The sequence below is a fragment of the Bubalus kerabau genome, chromosome 3 (genome assembly GCF_029407905.1).
Source record: "Bubalus kerabau isolate K-KA32 ecotype Philippines breed swamp buffalo chromosome 3, PCC_UOA_SB_1v2, whole genome shotgun sequence".
NCBI lineage: Eukaryota > Metazoa > Chordata > Mammalia > Artiodactyla > Bovidae > Bubalus > Bubalus kerabau.
This window is the reverse complement of record NC_073626.1, coordinates 47,782,239-47,798,793: the sequence shown is the minus strand read 5'-3', so window position 1 is coordinate 47,798,793 and position 16,555 is coordinate 47,782,239. Positions and strand designations below refer to the sequence as shown.

The window sequence follows — 16,555 nt, the reverse complement described above, 5'->3', positions numbered from 1 at the left end:
TACCAAGTGCAAAGCCAGACAAAGCCATTGTGGTTCACTAGGGATGGGTGGGTGAGTGCAGAAAGGGTGTAGAGTCTCTTCCTTGAGATCTGGGTTAGAACCAGTGTGGTTCTCAAAGTGTGGTTGCAAGACCAGCAGTATCAGCACCTGTTGAATTAGAAACTCTGGAGTGGGGTCCGCCATCTGCAGTTTATCTAACACTCCAGATGATTCTGGTACAGCTAGAGTTGGAGAATCTCTGCTATACATTATAAAGAGTAGATGCTGTTTTATTCGTATGATTCTGTATCCTTTTGACTATCACTCTTGTGATAGTCAGAAGAAGTACAAAGAATAAGAAGAAATTAAATTTTCAAATAATTGTGGAACTTCATTACTGATACATGTTGCTGATGGTGACTTTTTTTTTTTTTTAAATTTTATTTTATTTTTAAACTTTACATAACTGTATTAGATTTGCCAAATATCAAAATGAATCCACCACAGGTATACATGTGTTCCCCATCCTGAACCCTCTTCCCTCCTCCCTCCCCATTCCATCCCTCTGGGTCGTCCCAGTGCACCAGCCCCAAGCATCCAGTATCGTGCATCGAACCTGGACTGGCAACTCATTTCATACATGATATTTTACATGTTTCAATGCCATTCTCCCAAATCTTCCCACCCTCTCCCTCTCCCACAGAGTCCATAAGACTGTTCTATACATCAGTGTCTCTTTTGCTGTCTCGTACACAGGGTTATTGTTACCATCTTTCTAAATTCCATATATATGCGTTAGTATACTGTATTGGTGTTTTTCTTTCTGGCTTACTTCACTCTGTATAATAGGCTCCAGTTTCATCCACCTCATTAGAACTGATTCAAATGTATTCTTTTTAATGGCTGAATAATACTCCATTGTGTATATGTACCACAGCTTTCTTATCCATTCATCTGCTGATGGACATCTAGGTTGCTTCCATGTCCTGGCTATTATAAACAGTGCTGCGATGAACATTGGGGTACTCGTGTCTCTTTCCCTTCTGGTTTTCTCAGTGTGTATGCCCAGCAGTGGGATTGCTGGATCATAAGGCATGTCTATTTCCAGTTTTTTAAGGAATCTCCACACTGTTCTCCATAGTGGCTGTACTAGTTTGCATTCCCACCAACAGTGTAAGAGGGTTCCCTTTTCTCCACACCCTCTCCAGCATTTATTACTTGTAGACTTTTGGATCGCAGCCATTCTGACTGGTGTGAAATGGTACCTCATAGTGGTTTTGATTTGCATTTCTCTGATAATGAGTGATGTTGAGCATCTTTTCATGTGTTTGTTAGCCATCTGAATGTCTTCTTTGCAGAAATGTCTATTTAGTTCTTTGGCCCATTTTTTGATTGGGTCATTTATTTTTCTGGAGTTGAGCTGTAGGAGTTGCTTGTATATTCTCGAGATTAGTTGTTTGTCAGTTGCTTCATTTGCTATTATCTTCTCCCATTCTGAAGGCTGTCTTTTCACCTTGCTAATAGTTTCCTTTGATGTGCAGAAGCTTTTAAGGTTAATTAGGTCCCATTTGTTTATTTTTGCTTTTATTTCCAAAATTCTGGGAGGTGGGTCATAGAGGATCCTGCTGTGATGTATGTCAGAGAGTGTTTTGCCTATGTTCTCCTCTAGGAGTTTTATAGTTTCTGGTCTTACGTTTAGATCTTTAATCCATTTTGAGTTTATTTTTGTGTATGGTGTTAGAAAGTGTTCTAGTTTCATTCTTTTACAAGTGGTTGACCAGAGTTCCCAGCACCACTTGTTAAAGAGATTGTCTTTAATCCATTGTATATTCTTGCCTCCTTTGTCGAAGATAAGGTGTCCATATGTGCGTGGATTTATCTCTGGGCTTTCTATTTTGTTCCATTGATCTATATTTCTGTCTTTGTGCCAGTACCATACTGTCTTGATAACTGTGGCTTTGTAGTAGAGCCTGAAGTCAGGTAGGTTGATTCCTCCAGTTCCATTCTTCTTTCTCAAGATCGCTTTGGCTATTCGAGGTTTTTTGTTTTTCCATACAAATTGTGAAATTATTTGTTCTAGCTCTGTGAAGAATGCTGTTGGTAGCTTGATAGGGATTGCATTGAATCTATAGATTGCTTTGGGTAGTATACTCATTTTCACTACATTGATTCTTCCAATCCATGAACATGGTATATTTTTCCATCTGTTAGTGTCCTCTTTGATTTCTTTCACCAGTGTTTTATAGTTTTCTATATATAGGTCTTTAGATTCTTTAGGTAGATATATTCCTAAGTATTTTATTCTTTCCGTTGCAATGGTGAATGGAATTGTTTCCTTAATTTCTCTTTCTGTTTTCTCATTATTAGTGTATAGGAATGCAAGGGATTTCTGTGTGTTGATTTTATATCCTGCAACTTTACTATAGTCATTGATTAGTTCTAGTAATTTTCTGGTGGAGTCTTTAGGGTTTTCTATGTAGAGGATCATGTCATCTGCAAACAGTGAGAGCTTTACTTCTTCTTTTCCAATTTGTATTCCTTTTATTTCTTTTTCTGTTCTGATTGCTGTGGCCAAAACTTCCAAAACTATGTTGAATAGTAATGGTGAAAGTGGGCACCCTTGTCTTGTTCCTGACTTTAGAGGAAATGCTTTCAATTTTTCACCATTGAGGATAATGTTTGCTGTGGATTTGTCATATATAGCTTTTATTATGTTGAGGGATGTTCCTTCTATTCCTGCTTTCTGGAGAGTTTTTATCATAAATGGATGTTGAATTTTGTCAAAGGCTTTCTCTGCATCTATTGAGATAATCATATGGTTTTTATTGTTCAATTTGTTAATGTGGTGTATTACATTGATTGATTTGCGGATATTGAAGAATCCTTGCATCCCTGGGATAAAGCCCACTTGGTCATGGTGTATGATCTTTTTAATGTGTTGTTGGATTCTGATTGCTAGAATTTTGTTAAGGATTTTTGCATCTATGTTCATCAGTGATATTGGCCTGTAGTTTTCTTTTTTTGTGGGATCTTTGTCAGGTTTTGGTATTAGGGTGATGGTGGCCTCATAGAATGAGTTTGGAAGTTTACCATCCTCTGCAATTTTCTGGAAGAGTTTGAGCAGGATAGGTGTTAGCTCTTCTCTAAATTTTTGGTAGAATTCAGCTGTGAAGCCGTCTGGACCTGGGCTTTTGTTTGCTGGAAGATTTTTGATTACAGTTTCAATTTCCGTGCTTGTGATGGGTCTGTTAAGATTTTCTATTTCTTCCTGATCGAGTTTTAGAAAGTTGTACTTTTCTAAGAATTTGTCCATTTCTTCCTCGTTGTCCATTTTATTGGCATAGAATTGTTGATAGTAGTCTCTTATGATCCTTTGTATTTCTGTGTTGTCTGTTGTGATCTCTCCATTTTCATTTCTAATTTTATTGATTTGATTTTTCTCCCTTTGTTTCTTGATGAGTCTGGCTAATGGTTTGTCAATTTTATTTATCCTTTCAAAGAACCAGCTTTTGGTTTTGTTGATTTTTGCTATGGTCTCTTTTGTTTCTTTTGCATTTATTTCTGCTCTAATTTTTAAGATTTCTTTCCTTCTACTAACCCTGGGGTTCTTCATTTCTTCCTTTTCTAGTTGCTTTAGGTGTAGAGTTAGGTTATTTATTTGACTTTTTTCTTGTTTCTTGAGGTGTGCCTGTATTGCTATGAACTTTCCCCTTAGGACTGCTTTTACCGTGTCCCACAGGTTTTGGGTTGTTGTGTTTTCATTTTCATTCGTTTCTATGCAAATTTTGATTTCTTTTTTGATTTCTTCTGTGATTTGTTGGTTATTCAGCAGTGTGTTGTTCAGCCTCCATATGTTGGATTTTTTAATAGTTTTTCTCCTGTAATTGAGATCTAATCTTACTGCATTGTGGTCAGAAAAGATGCTTGGAATGATTTCTATTTTTTTGAATTTACCAAGGCTAGCTTTATGGCCCAGGATGTGATCTATCCTGGAGAAGGTTCCATGTGCGCTTGAGAAGAAGGTGAAATTCATTGTTTTGGGATGAAATGTCCTATAGATATCAATTAGGTCTAACTGGTCTATTGTATCGTTTAAAGTTTGTGTTTCCTTGTTAATTTTCTGTTTAGTTGATCTATCCATAGGTGTGAGTGGGGTATTAAAGTCTCCCACTATTATTGTGTTATTGTTAATTTCTTCTTTCATACTTGTTAGCATTTGTCTTACATACTGCGGTGCTCCCGTGTTGGGTGCATATATATTTATAATTGTTATATCTTCTTCTTGGATTGATCCTTTGATCATTATGTAGTGACCATCTTTGTCTCTTTTCACAGCCTTTGTTTTAAAGTCTATTTTATCTGATATGAGTATTGCTACTCCTGCTTTCTTTTGGTCCCTATTCGCATGGAAAATCTTTTTCCAGCCCTTCACTTTCAGTCTGTATGTGTCCCCTGTTTTGAGGTGGGTCTCTTGTAGACAACATATGTAGGGGTCTTGTTTTTGTATCCATTCAGCCAGTCTTTGTCTTTTGGTTGGGGCATTCAACCCATTTACGTTTAAGGTAATTACTGATAAGTATGACCCCGTTGCCATTTACTTTATTGTTTTGGGTTCGAATTTATACACAATTTTTGTGTTTCCTGTCTAGAGAATATCCTTTAGTATTTGTTGGAGAGCTGGTTTGGTGGTGCAGAATTCTCTCAGCTTTTGCTTGTCTGAAAAGCTTTTGATTTCTCCTTCATACTTGAATGAGATCCTTGCTGGGTACAATAATCTGGGCTGTAGGTTATTTTCTTTCATCATTTTAAGTATGTCTTGCCATTCCCTCCTGGCTTGAAGAGTTTCTATTGAAAGATCAGCTGTTATCCTTATGGGAATTCCCTTGTGTGTTATTTGTTGTTTTTCCCTTGCTGCTTTTAATATTTGTTCTTTGTGTTTGATCTTTGTTAATTTGATTACTATGTGTCTTGGGGTGTTTCGCCTTGGGTTTATCCTGTTTGGGACTCTCTGGGTTTCTTGGACTTGGGTGATTATTTCCTTCCCCATTTTAGGGAAGTTTTCAACTATTATCTCCTCAAGTATTTTCTCATGGTCTTTCTTTTTGTCTTCTTCTTCTGGGACCCCTATGATTCGAATGTTGTAGCGTTTAATATTGTCCTGGAGGTCTCTGAGATTGTCCTCATTTCTTTTAATTCGTTTTTCTTTTATCCTCTCTGATTCATTTATTTCTACCATTCTATCTTCTAATTCACTAATCCTATCTTCTGCCTCTGTTATTCTACTATTTGTTGCCTCCAGAGTGTTTTTAATTTCACTTATTGCATTATTCATTATATATTGACTCTTTTTTATTTCTTCTAAGTCCTTGTTAAACCTTTCTTGCATCTTCTCAATCCTTGCCTCCAGGCTATTTATCTGTGATTCCATTTTAATTTCAAGATTTTGGATCAATTTCACTATCATTATTTGGAATTCTTTATCAGGTAGATTCCCTATCTCTTCCTCTTTTGTTTGGTTTGGTGGGCATTTATCCTGTTCCTTTATCTGCTGGCTATTCCTCTGTCTCTTCATCTTGTTTAAATTGCTGAGTTTGGGGTGTCCTTTCTGTATTCTGGCAGTTTGTGGAGTTCTCTTTATTGTGGCGTTTCCTCGCTGTGTGTGGGTTTGTACAGGTGGCTTGTCAAGGTTTCCTGGTTAGGGAAGCTTGTGTCGATGTTCTGGTGGATGGAGCTGTATTTCTTCTCTCTGGAGTGTAATGAAATGTCCAGTAATGAGTTATGAGATGTCTATGGTTTTGGGGTGACTTTGGGCAGCCTGTATCTTGAAGCTCAGGGCTGTGTTCCTTTGTTGCTGGAGAATTTGCTTGTTATGTCTTTCCCTGGAACTTGTTGGCCCTTGTGTGGTGCTTGGTTTCAGTGTCAGTACGGAGGCGTTTGATGAGCTCCTGTCAATTAATGTTCCTTGGAGTCAGGAGTTCCCCTGAGTCAGGGATTGGACTTAAGCCTCCTACTTCCAGTTATCGGTCTTAATTTTACAGTAGTTTCAAAACTTCTCCTTCTATACAGCACCACTGATAAAACCTCTACGTTAAGGATGAAAAGTTTCTCTACTGTGAGGGTCACTCAGAGAGGTTCACAGCGTTACATGGAGAAGAGAAGAGGGAGGAGGGAGTTAGAGGTGACCCAAATGAGATGAGGTGGAATCAATAGTGGAGAGAGTGGGCTAGCCAGTAGTCACTTCCTTATGTGCACTCCACAACTGGACCGCTCAGAGATGTTCACGGAGTTATACAGGGAAGAGAAGAAGGAGGCAGGAGACAGAGGTGGCCAGAAGGATAAAAGGGGGAAATGAAAAGGAGGGAGACAGATCCAGCCAGTAATCTGTTCCTTAAGTGTTCTCCACCGTCTGGAACACACAGAAATTCACAGAGTTGGGTAGAGTAGAGAGGGGTTAGGGAGGAGATACAGGTGACCTGGTGGAGAAAATGGAGAGTCCAAAGGGAGAGAGAGCAGTCAAGCCAGTAATCTCGTACACTAGTGAAAAATGGGTCCTGAAGATTGGGTTCTTAAAGGTACAAAATTGGTAACAAATACATAAAAACAAAAATTAGAAATCTAGAGTAGAGTTTGGAATTTCAAAAATGCGATGTTAATGAAAAGGAGAAGGAAAAGAAAGAGAGAAAAAACGAACAAAGAAAAACAAACAAGGTCGTGAAAGTAATAAAGAAACTACAGGTACAAAATTGATAACTAATACCAAACAGCAAAAATTAAAAATCTAGAGTAGAGTTTGGAATTTCAAAAATACAACGTTAAAAAAAAAAAAAAAAAGAAGAAGAAAAATAAAGAGAGAAAACAAACAAACCAACAAAAACAATGTCGCAAAAATTATAAAGAAAATACAGGTACAAAATTGATATCAAATACCAAAAAGCATAAATTAAAAATCTTGAGTAGAGTTTGGAATTGCAGATATACGATGTTATATAAAAGAAGAAGAGAAAGAAACAGAGGAAAAAAAAAGTCACAGCAATTATGAAAAAAACTATAGGTACAAAATTGATAACATATATCAAAAGGCTAAAATTAAAAATCTAGAGTAGAGTTTGGAATTTCAAAAATACAATGTTAAAGAAAAGAAGAAAAAGAAAAAAGAAAAAAAAAAAAAAAAACCACGGTCAAAAAATTATAAAATATATATATGAAGTTTGCTGAAGAAGAAAAAAAAATAGGGTCTTTTTTTTTTTTTTGCAAAGTAATATTTATAAAAGTGAAAATTAAAGGACAATAGAGGACTTAAAAAAATTTTTTTTTAATTAAAAAAAAAAGAAAGAAAGAAAGATTGATCGTAAAAATAGTAAAAATATATCTAGGTCTTTCTCTGGTTTTGTTGTGAGTATTGTGGGTTCAGTTCATTTTTGGCAGTTCCTTAGTCCGACTTATATTTCTCAAGATCTATAGGCCCCTTCCTATGTAATCCGTAGTAACCACAGGGTTTTAATCTATGGCCTGTAGCTTCCAAGGCGTTTCCCTCTGTTATAGCTTCTTCTGTTTGCTGATCTCTTCAGTGTCTGGTTCCCGCCCTGACACAAAGGGGATGGTTGAGGACACTATTTTTTTTTTTTTTTAATTTAGGCTCACTTGTTCAGCCGCGCTGTGGGGAGGGAGGGAGGGATGCTGCAAACAGATACTGGGTCTGCCCCCGCTCACGGGGCGTGTAGCCTCCCTGCCCACACTGCTCGGGCTCTAGGTTGTTCCGCCGGGAACAATCAGAGGCCGGCCCTGGGCTGAGCTCCCAGGTCCAAGCCGCTCAGGTTCAGGCACTCGGGTAGTCCTCAGAGGCGCAGACTCGGTTGGGCCTGCGTTTTGTGTTCTTCCCAGGTCGAGCAGCTCAGGTGATGAGGTGTTTGGCGGGCGCCAATGCTGCGACTTATCGCCTCCCCGCCACTCGGTTATCTGGGTGTAAAACTGGCGCACCTTCTCAGGCAGATGTTGACCGTCCAGACCCCCAAGAAGTTTTAGTTAGCAAAGAAGCCTGCTTACAGTTTTATAGATAGTGTCTCTCTGGGGCTGCGATTGCCCCCTTCCGGCTCTGGCTGCCTGTCACTGGAGGGGGCAGGTCTGCAGCCGGCTATCTCTGTTCAGTCCTTTGCTCTGTGCGCGGGCCTGGCGGTGTCTTAGGTTAGGGCTGGCTTTTCGCGTGGTAGATATCCCACAGTCTGGTTTGCTAGCCCAAATTATTTCGCTCAGATAGCGCTCAGGACATTTGGCCCGATTCTTACTCTAAGGGACACAGCCCGCGCCGCACTTCCCTGCCCAGCCCCCGCTTGCTAATGCCGTGTGCAGGCGTCTGCGCTGCTTCTCCGCTGGGGGAGTTACCGTAGGGCTCACAATCCGCGATTTTTAATTGTTTATTTTTTTCCCCCTCCCTTTTATGTTGCCCTCTGTGCTTCCAAAGCTCGGCACAGATTCGGAAGTGAGAGGGTTTCCTGGTGTTTGGAAACTTCTCTCTTTTTAAGACTCCCTTCCCGGGACGGAACTCCGTCCCTCCCTCTTTTGTCTCTTTTTTTGTCTTTTATATTTTTTCCTACCTCCTTTCGAAGAGTTGGGCTGCTTTTCTGGGTGCCTGATGTCCTCTGCCGGCATTCAGAAGTTGTTTTGTGGAATTTACTCCACGTTTAAATGCTCTTTTGATGAATTTGTGGGGGAGAAAGTGTTCTCCCCGTCCTACTCCTCCGCCATCTTGGCTCCTCCTCCTGATGGTGACTTTTTAAAAAAAAAAAAAAAACCTCTTAATCAGAGTAACATATTAAGATGGAGTTAATGATCAAAGTAATGAAAGGGGAAGTCTTTACCAACCAAAGTGGTTATGTAATCCCAAATTAGTCGTTCCTACTGTTGGGCAAACCTGTATTCAAGACAAGAAGCAAAGTTAGAACTGGACATGAAACAATGGACTGGTTCAAAATTGGGAAAGGAGTACGTCAAGGCTGTATATTGTCACCCTGCTTATTTAACTTATTTGCAGAGTACATCATGCAAACTGCTGGGCTGGATGAATCATAAGCTGGAATCAAGATTGCTGGGAGAAATATCAATAACCTCAGATATGCAGATGACACCACTGTTATGTCAGAAGACGAAGAGGAACCAAAGAGCCTCTTGATGAATGTGAAAGAGGAGAGTGAAAAGCTGTCTTAAAACTCAGCATTCAAAAAACTAAGATCATGGCACCTGATCCCATCACTTCATGGCAAATAGATGGCGAAAAAGTGTAAACAGTGACAGATTTTATTTTCCTGGGCGCCAAAATCACTGCGGATGGTAACTGCAGCCAGGAAATTAAAAGACGCTTGCTCCTTGGAAGAAAAGTGCTAAAAAGCAGACATATTACTTTGCCAACAAAGGTCCATCTAGTCAAATCTATGGTTTTCCCAGCAGTCATGTAAGGATGCAAGAGTTGGACCATAAAGATGGCTGAGCACTGAGGAATTCATGCTTTTGAACTGTGGTGCTGGAGAAGACTCTTGAGTGTCTCTTGGACTGCAAGGAGATCAAACCAGTTAATTCTAAAGGAAATCAACCCTGAATATTCATTAGAAGGATTGATGCTGAAGCTGAAGCTCCAATACTTTGGCCACCTCATGGGAAGAGCCTACTCTTTGGAAAAGACCCTGATGCTGGGAAAGATTGAAGGCAGGAGGAACAGGGATGACAGAGGACGAGATGATTGAATGGCATCACTGACTCAGTGAATATGTTGTTGTTGTTCACTCAGTTATCTCTGAGTCTTTGCGACCCCATGGACTGTAGCATGCCAGGCTTCCCTGTCCTTCACCATCTCCCAAAGTTTGCTCAGACTCGTGTCCATTGAGTCAGTGATGCCATCCAACCATCTCATTCTCCGTTGTCCCCTTCTCCTGCCTTCACTTTTCCCCTGAATCAGGTTCTTTTCCATTGAGTCAACTCTTCCTATCAGGTGGCCAAAGTATTGGAGTTTCAGCTTCTCTGGGAGATGGTGAAGTACAGGGAAATCTGGCTTACTGTAGTCCATGGGGTTGCAAAGAGTTGGACACGACTGAGCAACTGAACAACTGTTGGACAACTCTCCTGCCCCCTTTAATTTATATACAGATGATCTAAACTATGGATTTGCTTCAGTATGACAATCACATATGCTAATACCTGGAAGTTAAGTTACCTAATGACTCACAAGTCTGCCATGGTTCTCAAATCATCAGAATTTTCTGTTCACATAAATTGCTGGGCCCCACCATCCAGAATTTCTGACTCAGTGGGTTTGTAGCAGGGCCCCAAATTTTGCATTTTGGAAAAGTTCCCAAGTGAGGTGAAGCTGATCTGGCTTGAGTAGGGACCATCCTTGAGAACCACTGACATGGGTGGTTCCTCCTTACATGATCAAATTGGGTCCTGCTGCTCAACTTTTACAAAATCAATACTCACAAATGTTGGTGGGGAGGAAAGTCGCCTTTAATCAGAATGTCAGCTGTCTAGGGAGAAGGTGAACTTGTGTCTCCCAAAAACATCTCTGAAGATTCTGCTCAGCCATGAAAGCTTTCAAAAGAAGTAGGAAGCAATATCAGTCGATCACTGGGATGGGGGTCAGAGTCCTTGCCAGCCCCGCTGTGTGCCGCTTGAGTGCAGGCTTGTCGACTCCTCATAATCTTTCTTTAGATCTTGTCTGGTTCCCACAGTTTGTTTGGAAGATTACTGAACCAGAAGCTGGGGAAGGTATCTGATCATCTGTCAAATGCTTATTCTTCACTTCTATTATACTTCTTTTATCTCCAGAAAGAATCAGAAAGTTAGGCAAAATATTGTGTGATCCAAAGATCTGAAAAGTGTGTCAGGACTGGAGATAAGTAGAACAAAGGGTTCCTGGTTTAAAGTTAGTGTCAAGACAAAGGGACATTTTGCTGAGAGCTCTTGCTTGCAAAGAGCTTTTTCCTGCCCAAAGCTGCAGTACTGATCCTCCAGTGTCAGAACTTGACATAGTTCTTTTCTCTAAATTTTCAGGCTTTTGAACTTGTTGCTTTTGTGAATCTGACAGCCATTTTTGTTTCTCTTTGGTATTTTTATAAACTTTTCTGTAGAAATATTGGGTTGGTAGGACCACCCTGACCTCTAGTTTGGTTAATTTACAGGAAAACATTATCTTTTGCCCCCTTCTATTCTCAACTGTCATCTAGTGTTTGTAAATAAAACTGGAATAGATGAAATATTTGGCTTTAGTTGTAACTGTGCTAATGGAATGCAAGAATTCATAAAAGTGGGAGAAGCAGTGTTTATATAATGTGTTATAGTTGGATTTTTTTCTAAGGGTGATTGTGTTAGCCAAGTGTTATTGGTTCTTCCTCTGTGGTTCATTTTTTACAATTTGGGGAGTTCATTAGGATATGAAGCTATGAAAAATGGTGTTGACACGTGCTTTAACACATGTATTCTGAGACTTCCCCCCCGCCCCCGCCTCCACCTTTTAAACTTACCTGGACTCAGATATGTGAGTTATTTACAAGAAAAATATTTTCATTTTGGTTCTACTTTCTATTTTGCTCTCATATCCAATGAAATGTACTCTCTGGTACAATTCACATGTGGCATAATTGTTTGCAGAGAACTTTGCTTGTTAAGACATAATACTTTGCCAAACAGACATACAACCTCATGGCTCTTTATGACCAATAGGTTTTAAGAAGCCTAAAACATCTATTTCAAGGGACTTTTCCCAACTGCCCTGTATTTTTGTCCAGACAGTTTAATGGCCATATTGATCTGTGGATATTATACCCTTTAGAATTAAATTCAGCTAATACTTATTTTTTAGTAAGCATAATGTCATGATATGTTTTTGCATGCTAGCAATGGATTCAAAACTTAGAGCATGCCAGAAAGTGGATGTAAAATAAGGTGCATAAATAATTTGAGCAGAATAATTTAAAGATATATAACTGAAAACTATTATAATTTTAACAGCTACCTAAAATACACATTATATATGTTTATTTTAAACTAATACCAGATTAAAGTGCTGAATAATTTCAAGTAATAACCTATAGTAACTACATTCTTAATGAAAGCTTTGTTTTGATTTTAAAATGTAACTCTTGAGGGGTAAGGTCACATATCCAACAGGGTGATCAGTTTTAAAGTAAAAGTAAAACTATGAAAAGGACTGATGTAAATATAAGTCGCATTTACTTTGAAGACAGAATCATCCTGTTCTCCTAAGAATGAGTATACATGTATCTCAGTTATCTTATGACTACTCCATTATCTTCTGTCATGTATAGGTTTGATGTTTATACAGTCACCTTATGGATTTCAGAATGAGTTATTTGATGTCAGGAAAAGTTGATATCAATAATCCAGACAACAAGGACCTATTGTATAGCCCAAGGAACTATATTCAGTATCTTGTAATAAACTATAATGGGAAAAAACCTCAAAAACTATATATATATATATATATATATATATATATATATAATGGAAAAAAACCCTCAAAAACTATACACACACACACACACACATATGTATATATATATGCCTGCATATGTACGTGTGACTGAATGACTTTGCTGTACACCTGAAACTAATACAGCATTGTAAATTAACTAAACTTCAAATTTTTTTAAATGAGGAAAGAAATCCAGAGGTAATTTTAATTTTCTGTATCTAATGCGCTTTGGTATATATGTGCTGTGTGCTTAGTCTCTCAGTCATGTCCAACTCTTGGCGACCCCATGGACTGTAGCCTGCCAGTCTACTCTGTCCATGGGGATTCTCCAGGCCAGAATACTGGAGTGGGTTGTCAGGCCCTCTTCCAGAGGATCTTCCCAATCCAGGGATCGAACACAGGTTTCCCGCATTGCAGGCGGATTCTTTACCAACTGAGCCCCCGGGGAAGCTGGTAATGTTGCATATACGTAATGCTGCATATTACTATTTTAGTGAGCATACCTGCAAATGGCATTCTCTGTTTCTTTTTATCATTAAAAGGGAGAAGCAGGACCACCAGGTGCTCCGGGGCAGGATGGATCTCGAGGAGAACCTGTGAGTACCTTCTGGATTCAGTTCTAAAGGATGATGTTCTACATCCATCATGAAATCCTTTGACTATTTAAGTTCTCCTCTTCTCCTCCCAGATGTATAGGAACTGTGGAATGCTGTAAAGTATTAAGATAGTCAGCCTTCTTTTACAAACTGGGTAAGGTTTTGCTAACAGGAAATTTATGTACTGAATGAATCTGTATCACAAAAATGACAAGCAGGTGCTTGACATGACAAGGAATCATGGCAGTGGATAGTGAAGGTATTTAGGTTTAACCTCTCCTCCTAAACCGGCAGATAGAAAGCTGGGAGTTATAGAGTGGGACTTCATCCCCTCCTCTGCCCATGCCATCAGTTCAGAGAAGGGAAGGAAAGATCATGTAATCCTTTTTCTCTGACTCCTCTGTCCTTCCTGCTGACTGGTGGGAAGGAAGCAAGGTTTGCTGCACCAGATGTACTCTGTTGGGAAAGCAATTAGAAGATTAAATATATAAAGTTTGCCCATGTTATCTGGATATAATTCTTCTGGTCTGTATTCTCTTCCAATTAAGAGTGTATATCATTATGTTTTTCTGTTATTTTGCCAGTCACTGAAACTTTGGTTTTTAGAAATATATCCCATGAAGATTGATCTTTACCAAAGATCAGATATTTTTTCGTGTGTGAAAAAGCTTTGAAAAACAGGAAAAAAAATTGTATTAGATTTTGTGATGCAAAGAAATGAAGACTCCTCTGTTGTGTGTGATGCTGGTTTTAAGTATTTGTGATGAAGATATTTGGCCCCACTAAAAGGAATGTGTTCACTTTATTTGTTCTATAAATGTGGCAGCCAAGAAAATTAGTGGTGCTTAAGTAGGAAGGACAGAGAGCTTATATAAACGCTTTAAAGTTAAACACAGCTTGTAGAAGCAGGATGGTGATTCATCCCTGCAAACATTGATAAATGTGAACACTAACTCTTGTAATTAAAATTGAGGATAAAGGATGTATTTTACTGGGAAATGACGATATTGCTTTAAAGTACAACTGTATGCACAGGCCTGTTCTTTGAAACTTAAAGGCTGGTATTGATCAATCCTAAGAGTACTTTATTTATTTATTTATTTATTTTTAAATTTATTTATTTTAATTGGAGGCTAATTACTTTACAATATTGTATTGGTTTTGCCACACATTGACATGAATCCGCCACGGGTGTACATGTGTTCCCCATCCTGAACCCCCTCTACGTCCCTCCCCATCCCATCCCTCTGGGTCATCCCAGTGCACCAGCCCCGAGAGCCCTGTATCATGCATCGAACCTGGACTGGCGATTCGTTTCACATAAGAGTACTTTAGTCCTAAGGGTAATTTACTTTCTGAGTGGCAAATGATTCTCAGTTAATTTCAATCCAGGTAACAAACTCAGTTCTACCACTTGCTGGATTTATTAGCATTTGTTTCAACCATATATCACTGTGTTTAAGAATTATTATCTTTTGGTCATTCATTCAATAAGCGTCTACTGTCTGCTTTGTGCCAGACATTATATTAATTGAGGAGGAAATGAAGATGAATTTGTCATGGTCATGCCCTCAAGGAGTCAGATGTACCAATAGACAAAAACATTGTATAAAATGTTCTGGAGTGAGACACGAGGTGGGGATGGAGGAGGCTTGCAAAGTTGGCAGAGATGTATGTGATGCTAAATGGGACATCATTGAAAAGGATGTATTCTTATTTTAATAACCATTTATTGAGATATGATTCACATACTACTGTATAAAATTTATCTATTTAAAGAGTAAACAGGATGCTCTCTTGGCCAAATTCTGGAGGAGGAAAAAGAGTTGTCTAGTTGTTTGGCCGGGAGAAGGCAATGGCACCCCACTCCAGTACTGTTGCCTGGAAAATCCCATGGATGGAGGAGCCTGGTAGGCTGCAGTCCATGGGGTCACTAAGAGTCAGACACGACTGAGCGACTTCACTTTCACTTTCCACTTTCATGCATGCATTGGAGAAGGAAATGGCAACCCACTCCAGTGTTCTTGCCTGGAGAATCCCATGGACGGAGAAGCCTGGTTGGCTGCAGTCCATGGGGTCCCACAGAGTCAGACATGACTGAAGCGACTTAGCAGCAGTTGTTTGGCCTCCTAAGGCAGCAACCTGTAACATGTTTCAAAACATGAGAAAACTGACATTAGTCGACTGCTTAGAATAGATGGAGGGGATGGGATAGAAATAATAAATGAGGTTGCGGGGGTAGGTAGAGGCCAAATTAAAACGTGTCTTGCATGTCTGTGCTATTTGGACTTGAATCTGAGAGCTGTCAGGGTTCTAAGGAGGGAAGCAAGGTGTTCAGTGACATTTTAGGAATGTCACTCCAACAGCAGAATGAGAATGGGAAGTGGGCTGAGGTGGAGGGCAGAGCATGACAGGAGGCCAGCTGAGCCCTATAGCCCCACCTCCCACTAAAGCAGGGACATTCAGAGTTGGGAAGAGGAGAGGGTGTCTAATTTGAAATGAACTAAGAAAGCAACAATAATGTCCAGGGGTCAATTGGATGTGAGCAATATGAAAAAGGATGGTTCTCAAGGTCTTACATCACAGATGGAGATGCAGGAAGACCGAGCAATGAACAGGAAGTAGAGTCAAGAAGAATTTATTTCAGCTGGGGAGGTGATCCTATATTTTCAAATGGGACAGTAGCAAAGCCATTTAAAGAAGAGGCCCATGATTTGCATAATTAGCATAGATACAGAAAATGGGGACTAATGTAATTCCAATAAGAAAAAGTAGGTCAAATTCAAGACAGTTTTAGAAGAATCTCTATGAATCTACTAGGTAGATTTCTAGAATTTCTAAGAATCTACTAGGTATAGTAGACTGAAAAGTGTTCCCCGCCAGGGTATCAGATCTTAATAACTAAAACAGGTAAGTGTTATTGTATCTGAAAACAGGGTCTTTGTAGGTGTGATTAAGGATCTTTGATGTGGGCTGTCCTGGCTTGTCTGAAGGGAAGCAGATCTAATCAGTCAAGAGCAGAACTGAAGTTTCTCAAGGGAGACAGTGATATTGGAGTGATGGGGCCGCAAACCAAGGGATGCTGGCAAGAAGGCAGAAAACGCAAGGGATGGTCTCCCCTGGAGCCTCTGGGGGAGTGCAGACTTCCAGCCTCTAGAGCTGTGAGAGAATAGCATTCTGTTGCTTTCAGCTACAAAGTTTATGGTATATTTTTATAGCAGCCTTTGGAGATGAGTACACTAGTCTAATCTTTAACCATCATTTATGTAACAAATCTATGTAAAAAGCCCATACTGATACACACCAAACTCTTCATAGCACATGTATTGATTAAAAATATTTGGGTTCAAAGCAAGTAGATAAACAGGTTTAAATGACAATTTGGTTAAAAGTGAAGCTCTTCAATCATTAGAATTTTCTGATTCATCAATTTTGTTAACTTCTCATGTGTTTTGCAAAACTTCTTTTGTCCACTTCATATTTTTCTACATTTTTGCATGAT

General features: G+C 39.3%; 1 protein-coding gene across 2 annotated transcripts in view; it reads left to right on the top strand.

Moving 5' to 3' along the window:
* The window catches only part of COL21A1 (collagen type XXI alpha 1 chain), a 251,131-nt gene that overhangs the window by 188,611 nt on the left and 45,965 nt on the right, over positions 1-16,555 (top strand). For both annotated transcript variants that reach the window (XM_055571783.1, XM_055571782.1), the window contains one exon: positions 13,000-13,053. In XM_055571783.1, the coding sequence (XP_055427758.1) occupies positions 13,000-13,053 (54 nt within the window). The remainder of the gene's footprint in view (positions 1-12,999; positions 13,054-16,555) is intronic.